The sequence below is a fragment of the Beta vulgaris genome, chromosome 6 (genome assembly GCF_026745355.1).
Source record: "Beta vulgaris subsp. vulgaris cultivar EL10 chromosome 6, EL10.2, whole genome shotgun sequence".
NCBI lineage: Eukaryota > Viridiplantae > Streptophyta > Magnoliopsida > Caryophyllales > Amaranthaceae > Beta > Beta vulgaris.
In genome coordinates this window covers 36,785,958-36,806,658 of record NC_079207.1, presented here as the reverse complement: position 1 = coordinate 36,806,658, position 20,701 = coordinate 36,785,958, and the positions used below count along the sequence as shown (strand labels likewise).

At 45.8% G+C, this 20,701-nt stretch overlaps 1 protein-coding gene across 1 annotated transcript; it reads right to left on the bottom strand.

Moving 5' to 3' along the window:
* Nucleotides 1-6,119: 6,119 nt before the first annotated feature.
* Nucleotides 6,120-7,274, bottom strand: LOC125498679 (uncharacterized). The gene has a single exon (XM_048646930.2). It carries the CDS (start codon nt 7,272-7,274, stop codon nt 6,120-6,122), a length of 1,155 nt encoding a protein of 384 aa, XP_048502887.2.
* Between the last annotated feature and the right edge of the window lie 13,427 nt (nt 7,275-20,701).

The window sequence follows — 20,701 nt, the reverse complement described above, 5'->3', positions numbered from 1 at the left end:
GTTAGCGTCCTCGCAAGAGTCCGCCGAATCTCGAGAGCTCACGTCCTTGCTGAAAAGCTGCACAGGATGCAAACGTAAACTATCCTCGGGGTGGTTTTGAGGAAACCCCCTCCGACGCTCAAGTCAGATACTTGGACCACTAGGATGTAGAGAGAGAAATAAGAGAGAGAGAGATCAGCTATTTTCAGTGTGTAAGAGAATGTACCTGCAGAATAGTACCATTGGGGTATTTATAGAAGTACTATTCCTCTGACAGGACGTATAATCCTTTGACACGTGTAGGGCTATGACGCATTTGACAGGTGGGAAGATTCCCCCTATTTTGTCTTGTTAGGCGTCCGCCAACACTGTCGGTCCTAGGGGATGAACTGGCTCGAACGGTGCTTTTAGTGGTTTTATCGTACTCGCGTCCATAATCTTATTCGCGGCCATAGATGAGAAGGCCGCTAATGAACTTGGGTTATACCCATACAACTAGCCCCCCAGCATCTTTTGTGGTCGCGACCACTGGGGATGTTGTCGGATGGACGCAGATATTTTTGCGACGGTATTTTTATATTTCTTTTTACTTTTGTCTTTTCTTAATGGGGTAGGTTTGTGAAGTGCCACGTGTCGTCGTAGGGAGTTGAAGAATTTCGAAAAGTTAATGATTACCTTTTCCGAAAATCCCGCCCAAATGGCTTATTAGGTTTAAGTGTAGTCTTGACACTTGGCACGCATCTGAGACGAAGTTGAAGAGTTTACTTGATCTTGGCCACCCATCCTGGTATAAAGGTTTAAAGGCGGTTTTTTCTTCTGACTTTTTATCTTATTTTTCAAAGAACTCTCTCCTTCCTTTCCCTTATTCTCTGACAAGAACCCCCATAGTCGATACTTGCACTGCTCCAAAGCTTGTTTTTTAGTGCTCCACTGCCACCAAAAAGTTCGTCATTGTCTTAGTTTTCTTCTTCCGGTTCTGGTGATACTGAGGATTTTGTTTTTTCTTGACTTGCATTTTCTGGGTTTTACCTCGCTCTGGTTTTCGTGGTTTTTTGGTGGTTTTCCGGTCCAAGGTCTCAGCTTTTGGTGTTGCTTTTGCTGTTTCGGAGTTTCATCTGTCTTTTCGGCAAATTTCGCTCTTTGTTTTCTTGCTTTTTTCCGGCGACCTTACGTTTCCAGGTAACTCTACCCTTTCTCTTTTCCTTTCTTTAAGTCTTTTTTCTTCGCGTTTCGTTGCCATGTCGGACCAATCAGATAGCCAAAATACCCCTGATGAGGTTTTTATGACTGAAAGTGATCCCTCCTCCCCCTCTGTTGCCCAAACTTCTGAGCCTAATCTTAGCCCTGTGGGGAGAACTAGGCTATTAGCGACATACCCCCTACAACTGATAGAGAGAGAGAGTTGAGATCTAAATTCCTTAACGACCCTTCTACTCCTGAGGAACACAACTTGACTTTAAGGTATCTGACCGCTAGCCAGAGTGGCGACAAGCAGACGCTTAGGGAACTTAGACATCAAATTTTAGCTAGGCGCACCCGTAGGCATCCGCCTTCAGATGCCGTCCCTGGTCTTGACGTTCTTCCTCTTAGGGAACATGCTTGGTTAGACAGTTTAGCGGACGCGGGGGTTAGAGTATCGTCCAACTTTTACGACCGTTTGCAGGAGTATGCGACTCCTAATCCCCCTATTATTGATTTAGGTGATGACAGTGATTCACCTGCTATGGCCCAAGAGGATAATGCTGAGGTTGTTTACCAGCGTCATACTGGGCTGGCGGCTTCTAAGGCTCCAATGGTTGAAGAAAATTCTCAGTCTGGCCGAGAGGAGGCTGATGAGGTTGGGCCGGGAACGAATGCTCTTTGGCTTCCTGAGGACGCCTGCAATGGTCCCCTTACAGTAGTTATAGACGAGCAATGGCGCCGGGATGCTTTGGAGTTGCATTATCCCCGAGTGGCCCGAGACTTATACCCTATGCCGACCCCTTACCGATTGGTCGTACCATCAGAAGGGTCCATTATAGCGGATTGCCCACCCGGTCACGTAGCCGTCTATACCCACCATTTTGAGTTTGGTCTTCGCTTCCCCCTGGATTCTTTTGTGGTGGAGATCCTGAATGCTTTCAACGTTTGTTTGGCTCAACTGACTCCTTTGGCCATTCGCAACCTCATTGCGTACATCTGGGTGGTACGCTTTCTTGACTTTCCCCAGACCGTCAACCTATTTCGCCATCTCCATTGGTTGAAGAAGAATGGGTCTTCTCGTTTGGCTGGATGGTGGTCTCTTATGACGGCCGACAAGAAGATGACAGTCCAACCTAAGATGACCAGCTTGAAAGGCTGGCAGGACGCTTTCTTCTGGGTGCGGGTGCCGGATGATTATCCCGTACGCCGTCATTTTACAGAACCTGCTCCTCACATGGAGCATAGCTCTGAAGCCGTTGACTGATGAAGAGTTAGCGGCCTATGATTACTTTGCTTCTGCTGACTATGATACCACTTTTGATGACGGGAAAGTTGTTAGGACCAAGGAGCCTTCCATCTGGCTCCCCCATACCAAGTACATCTTAGGGGATAGGCCGTTGTCGGCTCTCCTACTTTCTCCTGCTTATGAAAATGGTAAGTAGTGTTGTCGGATTGGTCCGTCTGATGGCGGTGGTATACATATAGTTGTACATTTTTTTTTTGTTTAATTTTATTTTTTTAAATCGTTTTGGCTCATTTGTTTTGCAGGTCTTGATCATCTTGACCTTGACATTCTCGGCGTTGACAGTGATTTTCGGCCGCTGACACACCTGCCCGGTCCTCCATCTTCTGATTACTTGACAATGCATAGCTCTACCAATGGTCGCAGGGGAGGGAACCGTCATGGGCCTCAAACCGTCCGCAGAAGAGGTCGCGGTCCCTCCGTCAGCACTCGCGTCCCAATAGTCGCATCCACCTCAGCTGCTAACTCTCCCACTGCTCCTCCTAGGCCTTCCATCACCAGGACCGTCACTAGGGGCGGTTCAGTGAGTAGGAGACGCTCTCGGGAGCAGGCTATCGAAGATTCTGCTGCCAACAAGAGGCAGGCGGTAGAGGGCCCTGTCACCTCTACCGTGAACGAGGTGCTGGTAGAGGACTTGGATCCTTCAACTGAGGAGGTTCAAGTGGAGGGTGCCGCTGTTGCTGGCGCCGGCGTGGCTGGTGGTGGTTCTCTGGTATCCCAGACCACTTCTTCTATCAAGGAGAAGTTGAGAGAGCTGATTGCCACTCCTAGCTTCCTCTCCAACCTTTCTCCTGGGATCTTTTATAGGTTCCGGGAATGGATTGAGAAGAAGGAGGTGCCGTTAAGCGACACGGTGGCGGCCGCTTTCGCTCCTCAGACTGTGACTCCCGGCAAGATCTACCAGCCAAACTGGGACGTCAGGGAGGATGAGTCCTTGTATTCTGACATCCCTGAGAACGGTGGCATTCTTGCCTACCGTATTCTCAGGGGTATGCAGCTGCCCTTGGACCGTCCTTCAGGCTCTCTGAAGACTCCTGCTGCTAGGCTGGCTCATGACCAGTTAGTGGTAAGACTTTAACTCTTCTTCTCTTTCCCCCCTCTTTTTTTTTTTTTTTTTTTTTTTTAACCTCTTGTTTACTTTCGTAGGCCAACAATGCTGCTATTGAGCTGATAGAGCAATACTTGGAGTACCAGAGGCTGGCGGATTCCTACAAGGCCTCATTGGAGACTTGCCAAGACTTACTCCAGGAAGCTGAGAAGAAGGTGGCGCCTCTGGAGGATGAAGTGGCGACCTTGAGGGACAGGGCGACACTCCTGGAAGAGACTGAGGAGAACGTCAAGGCCCTGACTAAGGCTGTAGAGGCTGCCAACTCTGAGAAGGACATTGCCGTCCTTGAGGCTTCTACAGCTGAGGCCCGGGGTGCCGCCAAGGCCGTTGCGGACTTCAAAGCCTCTGATGAGTACGTGGCAGAGCTTCACAAGCGGTACGATGGTGGCTGGGCGGCGGCTATGAGGTGCGTCTGCAAAAGCGTCCCAGGTTTTGACTGGAACGTTATTGAAGACGCTCATGCTGCCGGCCAGCATCTGTCGCCTTTCGAGGGGGATCCAAACTTTGCTGACGAGGATGCTATCGCAGATGTGGATCCTCGAGAGCCTATGACGCCCCCCTCTTGAAGCTCTTGGCGGCCTTCTATTAGCTCCTCCTGCTCTTCAAACAGCTTTTAGTTTTTGTATTTTGCTTTGTAATGTTCTCAAATTATAACATTGTAATTTTGCCTTTGTTGGCGTTCCTTGACATTTATTGCGTTTAATTTTGTTAAGTACTTTTATCTTGATTAAAAGCCTTTTTCACATTGGCCGCCACGATATATATTTTTTGTAGTTGGCCGCCAAGCCAGTAGCTTTTATTCTATGGAAAGTACTCTTGGTTTACTTCTGATTATGCGTCTTGCCATCGTTTGCGTGCTTGTATAAGTTGTTGTAGTTTCTTTTTATTCTTCCTTGTTTTTCGCGTTTATAATGTTTGTCGTGGGGTATCTGTTTGTTCTCTTATGTCTTCAACTTAGGTGTAGGGTCCATGTGACCGCAAATACATTTAGCCTGTTATATGGCTTTTTGTTTTGCGTGCTAGGTCTGTCATGTGACCATGAATGCACTTAGCCTGTTATATGGCTTTAGTTTGTGTGCTAGGTCTGTCATATGACCGTTAATGCACTTAGCTTGTTATATGGCTTTTAATTTGTGTGCTAGGTCTGTCATATGACCGTGAATGCACTTAGCCTGTTATATGGCTTTAGTTTGTGTGCTAGGTCTGTCATATGACCGTTAATGCACTTAGCCTGTTATATGGCTTTTAATTCGTGTGCTAGGTCTGTCATATGACCGTTAATGCACTTATTTTTTCCACAGACGTCAACAAAGATATGATACAATAACAAGCAAAAGAATTTATCGGAACGCTAGTGTAGGTCGTATTATTTATGTAATTCAATCAAAGGCTCTTGGCCGAATACAATTATTCCCTACACATAATACTTTTTCAGAACATCCGCGTTCCAACAGTTCTTGAGCTCTTTTCCGTCCATATCCTTAAGGATAAAGGAACCGGGGCCTATCTTCTGAGCGATTATATACGGGCCTTCCCAGTTCGCAGTTAGCTTTCCTTCAGCATGCGCTTTACCAGTGGCGGCTGTTCTCCTGAGGACGAGATCATTGACCATCAGCTGCCTTTCCCAGACTCTCTTGTTGTAGGCTTTACTGATTCTGTCTTTATAAGCAGCTGCTCTCAATTCCGCCATGAGCCTTACCTCGGGTAGGAAATCTAGACTTTCTTTGAGAGCCTGTTCATTCGCGTCTAGATCCTGATGTTTCACCCGGTATGAGGACAGACCCACTTCGACCGGCAACACTGCTTCTGCTCTGAAAGCCAGTTTGAAAGGATTTTCTCCCGTCGCTTCTTTCTCTGTTGTTCTGTTCGACCATAGGACGGCAGGCACCATGTCTGCCATTTTCCCTTAAATTCATCCAGCTTCTTCTTTAGGGCGTTTAGGATTTGTTTATTTGCGGCCTCCGCTTGGCCATTGCTTTGGGGGTGGCACACAGCTGAGTATGCGAATTTATACTCTGTACTCTGTCAGGAAAGCTTGAATTGGACGACAGTCGAACTGGACGCCATGGTCGAAAACAATAGCCATGGGGATCCCAAATCTTGTCATTATATTCTGCCAAATGAATCTCTTGACTTGGTGGGCTTTAATTTGAACTGTCGGCTCCGCTTCTATCCACTTTGTGAAGTAATCTATGCCCACTATCAAGAACTTCCTTCCCCCGGTTGCCTTTGTAAACGGCCCCAGGATATCCATCCCCCACTGCGCAAACGGGATGGGACAAAATATGGGCTGCAGATCATTGGCTGGTCTGTTGATGACGGGAGCAAATCTTTGACACTTATCACATTTTTCGACATAGCTCTGAGCATCCGCCAGCATGGTTGGCCAGTAGAACCCCGCCCTTAGCGCCTTTAACGCTAAAGCTTTTCCTCCGATGTGATTGCCGCAAATACCCTCATGTATTTCTTCCAGTATCTTCTTCGCTTCCCATGCCGTTGCGCATTTTAGTAGAGGTAGGCTAAATGACTTTCTGTATAGCTCATCCCTTATATGATGTACCAGTTTGCCTGTCGTCTTAACTTCTTCGCGGCGAAGGGATTGCTTGGGAGTACCCCTGTCAGTTTGTACGCCACCAGCTCACTGAACCATTCCCCCTGCTGGTTTACCACGTTGACGGTCACAATCTCTTCTAAAATGCTTTTGTCTTTTTGCATGTCTATGGTGACTGTCCTTTCAACGTTGAATGAATTGGAGCTGGCTAGCTTAGAAAGAGCATCTGCTTTTGCGTTCTCCGCTCGCGGTATGGCCTGTACTTCGAAACGCCGAAGCTGAGCTATCAACTCTTTTGCCTTCTGCACATACTTCGCCATGTTTGCCCCTCTAACTTCAAAGTCCCCTTTGAGCTGGCCGCTAACCAATTGAGAGTCAGTCTTTAGTAGTACTTGCTGGGCACCAGCCGCCAAGCACATTCTTAGACCAGCTATGGCTGCTTCATATTCCGCTTCATTGTTTGATGCTGGGAAACCGAATCTGATAGCGTACTGAAAAGTGTTACCTTCCGGGCTTGTCATTACTATACCGGCTCCTGAGCCGCTATCAGCAGCGGATCCATCTACTTCCAATAGCCAACTTTCTTTCTGCTCTATTTCTTCTTCTTCATACGAGGCCTCTACCATGAAATCCGCCAAGGCCTGAGCTTTAATGGCGGTTCTGGGCTTGTATTGAATATCATACTCAGATAGCTCTACGGCCCATTTCAGCAGACGACCCGAGCTATCCATCTTTTGAAGAGCTTTTTCCAGTGGTTGATTTGTGAGCACCTGGATGGGATGACAATCGAAGTATGGCCTCAGTTTCCTGGCTGCTATGATGACTGCCAAGGCCATCTTTTCTACCAACTGGTAATGGCTTTCTGGGCCGTTAAGGATATGGCTTATAAAGTATATGGGGCACTGTCGTTTCTCCTTCTCCACCAATAGTACGGCCGCGACCGTCTTTGGTGACGCTGAAACATACAACTGCAGTACGTCCCCTGTCTCCGGTCTTGTGATTGTAGGTAATTTTTTCAAGTGCTCTTTCACAGCCGCGAAGGCTTTGCTCTGGTCTTCCCCCCACTCGAACTTTTTGTTTCCCCTTAACAATGCGAAGAAAGGCAAGGCCTTGTCGGCTGACTTGGAGATAAATCGGGTAAGTGACGCCATTCTCCCTGTTAACTCTTGGATGTCTTTCACCCCCTTAGGTTTGGCAAGGTCATGATTGCTTGAATCTTTTCCGGATTCGCATCTATTCCCTTTTGCTGACAAGAAAACCAAGAAACTTCCCAGCCTTCACTCCGAACACACATTTTTTAGGATTAAGCTTCATCTGGTACCTTCTCAGCGTTCTAAACGTTTCAGCCAAGTCCTCTAGGTGCTCGCGGTCAGATTTACTTTTGACAATGGAGTCGTCAACATAAGCTTCTATGTTTCTGCCTCTCTGATCCGCAAACACTTTATCGACCAACTTCTGGTAAGTGGCTCCGGCATTACGAAGCCCAAAAGGCATCGCCTTATAATTGTAAACTCCACAGTCTGTTATAAATGCCGTCTTCTTTCTATCTGCTCCGAGTAAGCTGATTTGATGATATCCTGAGAATGCATCCATAAAACTGAGCAGAGCATGGCCGCTAGTAGAATCTACTAACTGGTCTATCCTAGCAAAGGATAGCAATCTTTCGGGCAGGCCCTATTGAGATCCGTGAAGTCCACACACATTCTCCATTGGCCGCTAGCTTTCTTTGCCATAACGACGTTAGCCAACCATTCTGGGTAGTCACATGGCTCGATAAATCCTGCCGCCAATAATTTATCTACCTCCTCTTTTATGGCTTTATTCTTATCTGCCGAAAAATTTCTTTTCTTCTGCTTGATTGGACGGACTGCTATCCACTTTAAGCGATGGACAATTACAGAGGGTCTATCCCTGGCATCTCATCAGCGGAGAACGCGAAGACGTCTGCATTCTCTCTTAAGAGTGCCACCAAATTGATCCTCACCTCCGGATCTATATCTGTCCCTACAGCCACCGTCCTCGCCGGATCTTCCGCCAGCATTTCTTGCTGAGTTTCCCCATCAGGCTTTGGCCTTGGCGTATCCTCTGGCCTGGCCTCTAACTCCTCCATTGATATTTCCATCATCTCCTCCTTATCTTTCTCCGATTCTTTCTTTTCTTGTTCATTCATCGCGGCCCTTCTTTGAGCCCTTCTTTGCTTTCTCCCGGGTGGATTTGCTTCTTCCACTGGCATCCTCCTAGCTGGCTGTTTCAGGGTTGTCAAATAGCATGACTTTGCTGCCTCCTGGTTCCCCTCAGCTTAGCTGTCGTCCCCTCATTGGTGACGTACAGCATTGTCAGATGATAAGTGGAAACGACACCTTGGACATCATGTATCAGAGGATGTCCCACTATGGCGTTGTAGGCCCCAGGAACGTCTACCACCAGAAATTCAGTCATGACATCCCGGACTTCATTGCCGTCTCCTATCCGGACCGGGAGGCTCACCAAACCCTCCGGAGTTACAGACGCCCCGGTGAACCAATTACAGGATATCGGACTGGCTTCAAGTATTCTCGTCCTATCATCAATTTTTCGAACGTTGAGAGATACAGGATGTTAGCTGAGCTTCCACCGTCTACCAGGATCCTATGGACCAAACAGTTCGAAATTCTTAAAGTGACCACCAATGGGTCATCATGAGGAAAAACCACATGTTCTGCGTCTTTTAGTGTGAAAGTCATTGCCGGCATGGCTGGCGGATGCCTCAATCTCATGCTTTCATTGAAATTGACTTGGTGCCTGAATTCTTTCAGGCTGGCTTTAGCTCCATTCACACTACCTCCATGAATAGGTCCGCCACTGATGACGTGAATTTCACTGATCCTTGATTGAACGTTCTTGTTGACTGGTTTCACCAGATCTCCTTCTTTCGTCTGTGCTTTATATTGGCTGAAATAGCCTCTTCTTAACAAATCTTTAGATTATCTTTCAAGTGACGACAATCTTCCGTGACATGGCCGTGATCCCCATGGAAATCACACCATTTGCTTTTATCACGATTTTTGTGGAACATAGGCTTAGGACGCTGCCATTTGTCGCTATCCTTGTTCTTCAAAAAGATCTGACTTCTTGAGGTAGTCAGCTGGGTGTACGCTCAAATCTGTCTTTGCGCTCACCTCCTTCCCGAACATTCCTTTCACGATCCCTACGATCGCGGTCATACCTTCACCATCCCTTTCTCGTTCATCTCCTCTTTTTACCATATGCGACTCTTGTCGTCTATCATCTCGGGCGCGATCAGATTCACGGCCCTTATCTTTCTTTTGCTTATCCTCTTTCTTCTCAGATTCACGGTTACCCACAGCTTTGTCAAACTCCTCCCCCCTAATATAATCATTTGCTTTACCCAGGACGGGACCCAGAGTGGTGTAAGATTTCGACCCAGATAATTTCGAAATGGTGACCCCTCCTTGAGGCCAGTCATCAAGGCTAGCACCGCTACATCTTGCTGTAAGCGTGGAATTGAAACGGCTTCAACATTAAAGCGACCGATATAGTCCCTTAAACTTTCGTTAGCCCCCTGCTTGACAGATAACAGTTCTCCCGTAGTACGCTCGCGGCGTCTATTATTGACAAAGTGAGTACTGAATGTGGACGACAACTGGGAGAAGCTAGAAATGCTACCTGGCTTTAGGCTTTGAACCATGTCTGGGCTATGCCTGTCAATGTGGACGGGAAGACCTTGCACCATATGGCGTCCACATCAGTGTAAAGGAATGCATGTGCCTCATAAGCAGCCACGTGGTCATCTGGATCCGAAGTGCCATCATACTTGGAGGTTGGCATCTTGATTCTCGTCATTGGATGATTCAAAATATCCATAGTGAAGGGGAGAGTTTAGGCTTAATGAGTAGGTGACCCCCCATCGAATATTACTAGCGCCTGAGGCACTGTACTCACGACGGGAGCCACCCTGGGCCTCTTCCTCTGAATGATACAATTCTTCTGTCTCCAAGATGTCTTCTTCATAGTTTGACTGATCAATCCTTTTTTCCATCTCTCGTCCACTAGGATTCAAAGATCGCATTTTTCGAAGAGGGGTGTCGTCCGCGTTCCTACCGGCCGTGGCTAGTGGTCGCTTACGTGCACCGCCAGCAGGTTGATTGGGTGTGCTCTGTTGGGGGTTGGCAGTCAACATTTGAATGAAAGAAGCTACAGTTTGCAGCTGTCAGGGGAGAATTGACTTAGCTGAGCTAAATTGAGAGGTACATTACTGTTTGGGGTCTGTCCCTCGGGGGATTGGTAGTTGAATTGTGGGTTTCCCATCGCCCCAGTGATAACTGGCTGCGACGAGGTCTGGCCGACATCCTTATCCTTGGATCCTTGATTTGTGTTGTTTACGTCACCCATGGTTGCTTCTTTGCTAAGGTTGGGAGGTCCCCTCCTTCTAGCGCCAAGTTGGTTCGGTTAGAAACAGTTAGCTTCCTCGCAAGAGTCCGCCAAAGTCTCGAGAGCTCACGTCCTTGCGAAAAGCTGCACAGGATGCAAACGTAAACTACCCTCGGGGTGGTTTTGAGGAAACCCCCTCCGACGCTCAAGTCAGATATTTGGACCACTAGGATGTAGAGAGAGAAATAAGAGAGAGAGAGATCAGCTATTTTCAGTGTGTAAGAGAATGTACCTGCAGAATAGTACCATTGGGGTATTTATAGAAGTACTATTCCTCTGACAGGACGTATAATCCTTTGACACGTGTAGGGCTATGACGCATTTGACAGGTGGGAAGATTCCCCCTATTTTGTCTTGTTAGGCGTCCGCCAACCCTGTCTGTCTTAGGGGATGAACTGGCTCGAACGGTGCTTTTAGTGGTTTTATCGTACTCGCGTCCATAATCTTATTCGCGGCCATAGATGAGAAGGCCGCTAATGAACTTGGGTTATACCCATACAGTTATGTATTGAAGTAGACATCTCCAAACCACTACTCTCCAAATTCCGGCTGAATGGGAGAATCAGGAAAATTCAATATGAAGGGTTGAACATGGTTTGTTTCAAGTGCGGACGTTTGTGTCATAAGGAGGATAAGTGTTCAGCATTTGGTTAAGTGGACGGGCATACGGAAGAAGGGGATGAAGGACATCCTCGGTCCAGTCGGAGGATAGAGTCCAAGCCCCCACGACCCGAGATTCAGGCCAAGTATGGGGATTAGATGCTGGTTCAGAAATCAGGACGGAGGTTAAATATGAAAAGTGTCCTAAGTGGAGGTAGGAAGGCTACTAGAGGTAATCTTCCAGAAGGTAGAGCTCAAGGTGGAGTGGCTCGGGAAGTCGCCATTAAAAACACCACTATCAGAGGAGCGCAATCAAATAAAGGACCAAGATTTGAAGTGCTAAATCAGGATGATAACGTGGAGCAGTTGGGGGATGATGTTGGTATGGGAATGGCTATGGATGAACAACCCGTGGTAGTTTCGGGTAGTGACCTCGGTAGTCCAGCGGGTCGGGCTATTAACCTTAGTAGGTTAGGAAATTTCGATTTGGAAATTAATTCAAGTGGGGAAACAGCTGCAGAGAATCAGGAAAATATCTCGGGGAAGATTTAGCCCATATTATTATGTAACAAAATATATATGGGGAGTAAGGAAATTACCATAGAGTCTCACATTGGTTCGGAAAAAGTTTCGGATTCTAGAGTCCTTGTTGGAACTCAACATCAAAGAGAATTTTCTAAAGATTCTCTAGATACTGGAAGTGGGCCTTTGACTCATATTAATAAACTCCCGGTTTAAGGATCCAGACTTAAGAAAACTTCGGTTCGGAAATCCCCTTATCAAAAACCAGTTGGCAAAGAAAACTTAGGGGTAATTTCGAAAGCTCAGACTAAGGCTATCAAGATCCATAACCAAGTGCCGCGAGTTGTTGGAGGTGAGACGCGATATGGTGCCCATAACACTAGTGTCTCGCATACCTCCCTCGGTGGAGATGTTTGTGGAGGAGAATTCAGAAGGACCGTTAATGATTGTGGCCCATCCTCTATCGAACCGGGTGCGATTGGAGTTCAACTCCTTCCTCCCGCCGAAGAACAATGTGCTCTTTCTAATGGTAACTATTGGCCTTCCATTCATAATAGCGGGACCCATGAGAGCTCTCGGGGAGGCGTTCCTCTCAATGATGCATAGGATTCCTGTGATGGAATATGATAGGTACCCTAATTTCCCAAATTTAAATATGTTAATAAAAATACTAGTTTGGAATGTGCAAGGTGTAGGTAATAAGATGCCAACCATTTGGAAATTAATATGAATTAATAATCCTAGGGCGTTAGTTCTCATTGAAACCCATTTGAGTGGTGACCAAGCTCAGAATGTTTGTGACAAAATTGGCTCTTCGTGGCTGTTGCGTGTTGAAGCTCAGGGATTTTCTGGTGGTATTTGGATGTTTTGGAGAAAGGAGGTTGTCTTAGAACCTCGTATGGATCCCATTCTCAACACCTTACTATTGAAATTCAAAAAACTGGAGATGATCCTTGGCTATTCTCGGCTATTTATGCTAGCCCAGATAGTGGGTTGAAGAAACAACTATGGGAGGAATTGGAAAGAATCAAGAATTCCTTTACGGGCCCTTAGTTATTGGCGGGAAATTTTAATGAGACCATTAGTATGAATGAGCGAAATGGTGTTGGAGGTTCAGAGATGGAAATGAGATGTCGTAATTTTGCTAACTGGATTGAGAACTTAAACCTCATTGATTTAGGGGCCTCGGGTCCTAATCATACTTGGTTCGAGGTAATTCTTCAAGACATTCAATACTGCGCGCCTTGATAGAGGTTTGCTGAATGAGGAGTGGCGTATGAAATTGGAGGAGGGTGTAGTTCGAAATCTTCCTAAATCTTGCTCTGATCAATTTCCGATCCTCATTAGTACTTCGGGCTTTGCCCCGATTCCTCAAACGATCCGACCATTTTGTGTCCAAGCGGCGTGGGTTAATCATGAAAAGTTTCATGCTTTTATGCGGGCATTTGGCTCGCTTCAGCCCCTATAGTCCCATTTTTGAAGTCATTTGCTGAAAAATTTAAGAAGTGAAACAGGGAGGAGTTTTATAACATTTTTAGAAAGAAATCTAAATTATGGGCTCGTCTAGAGGGTGTTCAAAAAATTATGTCTTCTGGGAGTCAGCCTCAACTTATCAAGCTGGAAGCAAAACTAAGAAGGGAGGTGGATGATGTGTTGAATGATGAAGAGATGTTGTGGTTCCAAATATCACTTATGGAGGCTATCGATTACAGGGATCGTAATACGAGGTTCTTCCACTTATCCACGGTAATTCGAAGACGACGTAGTAGAATCAATACCCTTCTTGATGATGATGGCACGTGGATATCAGATGGAACCAAAATGCAAAATATGGTCCGCTCTTATTGCAAAAAAAAATTTCAGGATGATATTGTGGGTTCGACCAATATTAGTCTACTTCGAGGCTATTTTCCAAACATATCTTCGGTTGATCGGGAGAAATTGAGCCGTCCGTTTAGCTCTTGTGAAATAGTGACCGCTTTAAAATTCATGCAACCTTACAAAGCCCCTGGGCCGGATGGGTTTCAGCCGATTTTTTATCAAAGGTTTTGGGACGTTGTTCATCCTAATGTTAGTACTCTAGTGAAATATGTTCTAGAATGTAGGAATTTCCCGGGGGGCCTTAATGATGTTTTCTTTGTTTTAATTCCCAAGCAGGAGGTGCCTAGCAAGCCGCAACATTTCCGTCCTATTGGGCTTTGCAACATTATGTATAAGTTGGTGACTAAGGTGATTGTGAATCGCCTTAAGCCAATCCTCCCTGATCTAATCTCCCCTACTCAATGTAGTTTCGTTCCTCGGAGGCAAATTACAGACAATGTGGGTATTGTACAAGAGATATTGCTTTTTATGCGCTCCAAACAAGGGAAGGTAGGGTATATGGCGGTTAAACTTGACTTCGAGAAGGTATATGATAGATTGAGATGGTGTTCATTCGTGATACGTTAGTTGAACCGAGTCTCCCGCAATTGATGATTAACATTGTGATGAATTATATTACGTCGGCCAAGTTGCAGATATTGTGGAATGGAGAACCCCTATAGGCCTTTAGCCCGACGCGTGGTATACGTCAGGATGATTCATTGTCACCATACATTTACGTATTATGTATGGAACGTTTGGCTCACCTTATTGACCGGGACGTTAAGTTGGGAGAATGGAAGGCAGTGCGAGCGAGACATAATGGTCCCCATATATTTAACCTTGATTTCGCGGATGATTTAATCTTATTTTGTGAGCCTTCTTCTCAACAAGCGGAGGTGATGAAGAGGTGTCTGCAAGCTTTTGTGATGTTTCGGTTAGTAAGGTGAGTCTTGCCAAGTCTCTTATCTTTTTCTTCAATAATATAAATCTCGACATTCGTGATGAAGTCAGCCGCTGTTTGGAAATGGAAGCCACGGATAATTTTGGGAACTATTTAGGGTTCCTACAATTAATGGTAGAACTTCGAAGAGGGAATATCAGTTTTTAGTGGACAAAGTTAATGGTCGCCTTGTTGGGTGGAAGAATTTTTTTTTGTCGATTACCGGTCTTGCGACATTAATTCAATCAACTCTTGGTTCTATCCCAATGTACACTATGCAATCGACGGAAATCCCACGCTCGACTTGTGATGATATTGATCGACGCTGCAGGAGTTTTTTGTGGGGTGGCCTTGATGGAGAATGAAAGACCTATTTAGTTGCTTGGGAGAATGTCACAAAGATGAAGAAGGATGGAGGTTTAGGCCTTAAATCTACGTGTCAGGTCAATTCGGCGTTCCTTGCAAAATTAGGTTGGCGGCTCTTAACTGAGCCTCAAGCCCTTTGGTCGAGGGTACTACGAGCTAAGTATTGTGACAACATATGTGATTTAGATATGTTTAAAGAAAGAAGTAATGCCTCTAATACTTGGAGGGCGATTATTTCTGATGTCGATGTGGTGCGCAAGGGTATTAATATGACAGTGGGGAATTGTGCAAGAACATTCTTTTGGCATCATCAATAGGCAACTTGTAAACCCTTGTTAAGTTGGCCATTGTAGAACCTCCAATTCATTTACAAGATGTTACTGTGAAGGAGATGTGAGATAGTAATGTGGGATGGAAAGTGGAAGCCTTTTGGGGGATTCTCATTGGGATGGGCCTTAAAGATAATTCGAAATGAGGATGTAGTAAGTGATAAGGACGCAATTCCGTGGAAGCAATTGTGGAAGGTGGCGGTTCCACAAAGAACAAGATTCTTATTATGGTTCGCTATCCAAGATCGCATAATGACAAATGGTAACTGTTACGTAGTGCAAAGCTGGTAAACCAATACTACAATTCCCAACAGTGGGTTCAATAATAGGAGACTTGTGCAACAATGTCTAGACTCCAATCCCGAACCTGAGCTCTGCCTTTAGACCTGCAAAAAGGGAACCACCCTGGAGGTTTGGGTGGTATTTCCCCCTCCGAAGCTTAAGTCAGGTATCAGGAGTAGAAAAGGAACTTTTAGAGATAGAAAGTAGAGAGAGAGAGAGAGAGAGAGAGAATTTATGGCTGAATAACAGTACTATCCTCTGTAAAACGTACATTTCCCCTGATTTCATGGACTATCTATAGCATCTGAAATGACAGCTATACCTTGATGTCACCCTAATTTGGGAGCATCCGATTGGCTAAGCAATGATGCTATGATACGTGGCAATTGTTGATTAGATAATACACCTCACCCTTTTTCAGAAATATGCATTACCTTTACTGGGCCTAAGTACAATTTTGGGCCACCAGAAGGGTTTTAGTACACCTTTTGTTTAGAAAAGTGTATTTTAGCCCATACAAGCTTATGACCCATATACTTTACCAAAATAGGTTAATGCCACATGTAAGGCTGCGATGGAGCCACATGTCACCTTTGTAGCCGTTGATTCTAGGCCACAACATTTACCCCTTAAAAGAGGAAGTTACCATTTGGGCGCAAAGACAGTTGGTTTCCTCTTTTAACCGACCAGAGTTGCCCTTCTTTTTCAACAGTAAAAGGGCGCCATTTTGCCGGTCTCATCAGGTCAACCCTCGAGGGTATTTGGCATACAATGGTTACTTTTTACCTAGGAGAGGAGGTCACTTTCACCTCTCTATAAATATGCCCCTTTGTCGTTTCTGAAATCACTTTAACATCTTTGAAAGATTTTCTAGAGAGAGAGACTATGCCCCATTTTTACTGAATTCTTAGAGAGAGAATCTCTTCGTCCAAATTTTTGATAAGTGCTTTCCAATTCGTCCGAAGTTTCATCCAGCTCGTCCTTAACGTTCGTCCAAGCACTTTCAACAGGTATCTCTTTTCTCTGTTTTACTTTCCTTGTATTTTCACGCATTTTTTAAGAAAAATGCACTCGTCTTCTTCAACGAATATCCCCGGCCGCTCAAGGGTTGGTTCTGACCCTAGAACAGAGAGCCTTTCTTCTTCGGCACATACTAGAGTTGGACCTATCTCGGCCGGCCCTGCATTCTTTTATTTTGGACATGGACGGTAAAGTCAGACGACCCAGTCTTTACCTGTGCAGGGTAATCTAGCGCGCGTCAAGCAAACAACTCGCACTAGACGAGGGGTAAACCTCTCGACCTCTAGCTCAGAGATGGAGGCGTCAACTGGGCGAATTCCTGCTGACGGGGAGCGCCTGGCCAGCAAGTCAATATACATCTCCTGGTAGCGTCCAAGTTGAAGACATTCCTAGAGAGTCCCCAGAACCCTGCCCGTCCGGACATAATGTGGCCACGGACGAGGTCAATGAGGCAGAAGCCTCCTCCAGTCCGTCTAGCGACTTTGAGGAGCCGCCCACCACTTCTTCGGAAATAAGGCGCCGCTGGGCCCTTTATCTGACCCTAGGTTCATTCTATCCGACAATAGTTGGCTAGGACGGGTAGGTCCTGACCTCAAATACTTCTCTACGGCTATGCCAATGCCGGGATATAGCTTTGTCCTTCATGGCCGAGAGGACGCCATACTTACGGCCCCTCCTGGCCATTTTGCTGTTTATCGGCTGGCCGTGGATGCCGGGTTGCGATTTCCCTTCCATCCCTTCATCAGCCGCCTTCTTCATTACTATAGCATAGGCCACAACCAACTTACCCCAAACTCTTCGCAAAACATCCTAACCTTTTTAGCCGTCTTCGAGTTAAAAGGTGTCGATCCTTCCCTAGCCGCCTTCTCCCAAATACACTATGTCTCAAAAACTCCCAGAACGGTGGATGGAGCCTGTTTCAATGTGTGCAATCGTCAGGGCTACATGACGTCCTGGGACAAAATGTCCAAGATGCACGCCTTGGAGGCCGAATTTCTGTTCGTCCAGACGCCTAATGAAGTCGTCGCCAGACGGTACCGGTACTTTAGCCGAGCTACCACCAACACTGGACGAACAACATCTTATTTAGAGCTTGAAAGCACTTCAGCTGAAGAAATGATGGGATACTTCAGAGTATCGGAGTATTCCATCAATAACTCCTCCTTTAAGCGTCTGTCCAATTGGAATCCCTTCAATAACTTCCTGGTCGCCGTCGGCTTACGGCGGGCCGAGGATAAAGGTATAACTTGCAATTTTTTCTAAGTAAAATCCCTCGTCCAATGACAACCATTAATCTAATCATGGTCTTTCTTTTTATACAGATTCGGCCAGAGCAGCGCTAAAGAAATCTTGGACGGGAGATATAAGTATATCTAAGTTCACAGACGGATACCCTGATATACTTAAAAATATTTGGTTTTTTTTTGTTTTTTTTTTGTTTGGACGAATCCTTTCTTTAAGGAGCAAATCGTCCTGTGGTAATTTGGCCGGCTTCCTGCAACCTTCATGCCTCGTCTAGTAGTGAACATGCTAAACTTTGGACGAGTGATATCGATTGGACGGACCTCGATCCAAGGAGGAACTCGGCCAGATTCTGCACCCCTCCAGGAGGGAAGTCATCCAGAGTTTATTGGTCGGCTTCCTTCCATAGGGAACACCTTCTTATGCTGTCTTTTTAGACTAATTTGGACGGACTCCTTATTTGACAAGGCTCCGTCCAAGCTAGAGCTATACCATTCATGGCCGGTCTACCTTTTCCTTTCTGTGCATTGACATCATTGTTTCTTTTTCAGAAAAACGCCCCAACGTCAAAGGCGTTGGCCGAAAAGGAAGCTACCAAGAAAAGGCCGGCCGCAACTAGGGATACGCCTCCACCCAAAAAATCCAAAGGTTTCACCGCTAGGAAGAAGAAACCATCACGGCTTGCTCCCAAGGTCGTGATTTCTATTTTGGCCGAGGATGACCCTCCTACCACCGAGGCGAGGGCCTTGGCTACTTCCACGGGCCCTGTCGACCCTACTCTCCCACTTACTTCTGAGCAACCGGACGCAATTGTTCATTTGGACGAGGCAGGGAATCAGTCTGCCCAGCCGGACGCGGCTTTGGACAGTTCAGCCTTTTTCTGGGCTAGTTACCAAACTGGTATCCCAGATGCCGGAGGCATATAGGACGGCCTCACGATCTTCTGGTGAGTCTTATTACTCTAATGTAGTTAGCGGGCGGCCGCTGAGTCCGTCCAACAAACAAGTCGTAGTCATACCCGTCCAAAATATTAACGAGTCTCCTCTTTCAGATAAAGGAAAAGGGCCAGCTGAAGTAGCTCCTGATGGCTCTCCAACATTCTCGGACGATGAATCCTTGGCCGACCGGGAGAAGCTCAAGTAGGAGCTTTTCAAATGTTTCCCTGAGCCTTACATGAAAGGTTTGAGGGGGGCTTCTTCAAGACATGTAGGCTACATGTCTCAACTTGCTGCTGAGGTACATTTATTTTCTTTTGCCACCTGATTTCTGTACTTGTATTTATTCTCACTTTTGCAATCGTCCTAACATATCTCCGTATTTCCTATTTCAGTTCTTTGCTCGCAGTATGATAATTGAGGACTGGGCAAGAATGTTAAGAAAGGAAAACAAGAGCTCGTCGGGGAGGTTACCAAGGCGGCAGACCTGGCTCAATTTTTGATGGCCGAGTAGAGAATGCTGCACCGTCAGTCCAGGGAAGGTTGGGAAAAGCGCTCGGCCGAAATGGAGGCCGAGAATCAGAAGTACCTGCTCCGGCTGACGGAGCTTCTGGACGAGAGGCCTATCCTGGAGCGTTCCCTTAAAGACGAGAGAAACTCAGCCCTGTTGGCGGCTGTGGAGCTTCGAAGAGAAAATCGTTATCTTCGAGGCAAAAACCACGCCCCGGCAGAGGAGGCTAAGTCAGCTTTTGTGGGGGCCAAGGAAGCTCTGAACGAGGTGATCGACACTTCAAGATCCTGGGTTGTGAAGGCCTTCGAGATGCTCGCCGAGGAGGATGATGTCCCAAGATTCGTCCGTCGGCTAGACTTTCAAGAAAGTCTTCACAAGACCACTGTGGACGGGAAGAAACTTACAACCTTTCAGGAGTCTTCGGACGACGAAGAAGGAGAAGAAGAGGCCGACCCTGAGACTCGGGACGAAGATAACACTGATCCTCCAGAGGCTTAGTTTTCCCTTCCCTTAGTCTTGGTCGCAGGCCTTTTGTACTTTGTAACTTTTTTTACTTCTCTTTTTTTTTGTAATTTTAGACTAGATTGTAATTTTCTCTTTTGATCATGTATAAAAGAGTTTCTTTTTTCTTACATCTTTGCCTCAGAATTCTATCATTTAATCCGATTATTCTGAATAATAATGCTAAGTATGAAAATGGTTCGGCCTATATGATCAGCTTTCTTTGGCCGAAGACTTGATTCATTTATTAGTTCTGCCAAGTTAAAAAACTGTTCGTCCTGAAACTCGAATATTGTTCGTCAGAACTTAGCGTCAGAACTTATTATACCAAACTTCTTTGTACAAGGACTTTGTTATCTGTAGTTGTATATTTAGCCCATATGCCCCCCTTTTTGGACGAAGAGGTTTCAGCAACCTTTCTTTGATCCAAGAAGGAGAATGACCATGATATACTTATGCAAGATAACTTAACGCTTTATGAAGGTTTTGGAAATTCGTCCATCCTTGTTAAAATTTGAAATAACTTTTTCCTTTACTAAGGTTGCTATCTCAGTGAATGGCCTTTGGACGGAAAGTAGGACACTTTTACTAAAGCGTCCTAATTCCATCCGCCTTCATTTAGGAGATGTTAACTCTTTAAGTTAAGCAATTGTAGTCCTTTGTCATGTGATATCCTTTATAGGATTTTAACATGTTGGTCGGTCTCCTAATTAGAAAGTAACTTTATTTGTTGTTGTGCATTGAATATGAGCTTGGCCGATGGTATGTACTTTTGAACAAATAAAGAAAGCATACATATCAATTAAAGAGACAGTCATAGGAGGGAAGTAGATTTGTATTATATGAATTTTGCTTGGCTGGGAGCCAAGATACATGTATACATTTCATTAATGTGTACTGAAATTAGCAAAAGATTACACTTTCTTCAGCTATCTCAGACAAAATATTTTTTCAAAGTGTCGGAGTTCCACGTCCTAGGAACAGAATGACCGTCCATATGCTCCAGACGAAAGGTGCCACTCTGAACTTCTTGGGC

What these genes read in the sequence shown, in the direction of transcription:
- LOC125498679 (XM_048646930.2), bottom strand. Translation starts at nt 7,274, where the DNA reads ATGGCGTCACTTACCCGATTTATCTCCAAGTCAGCCGACAAGGCCTTG.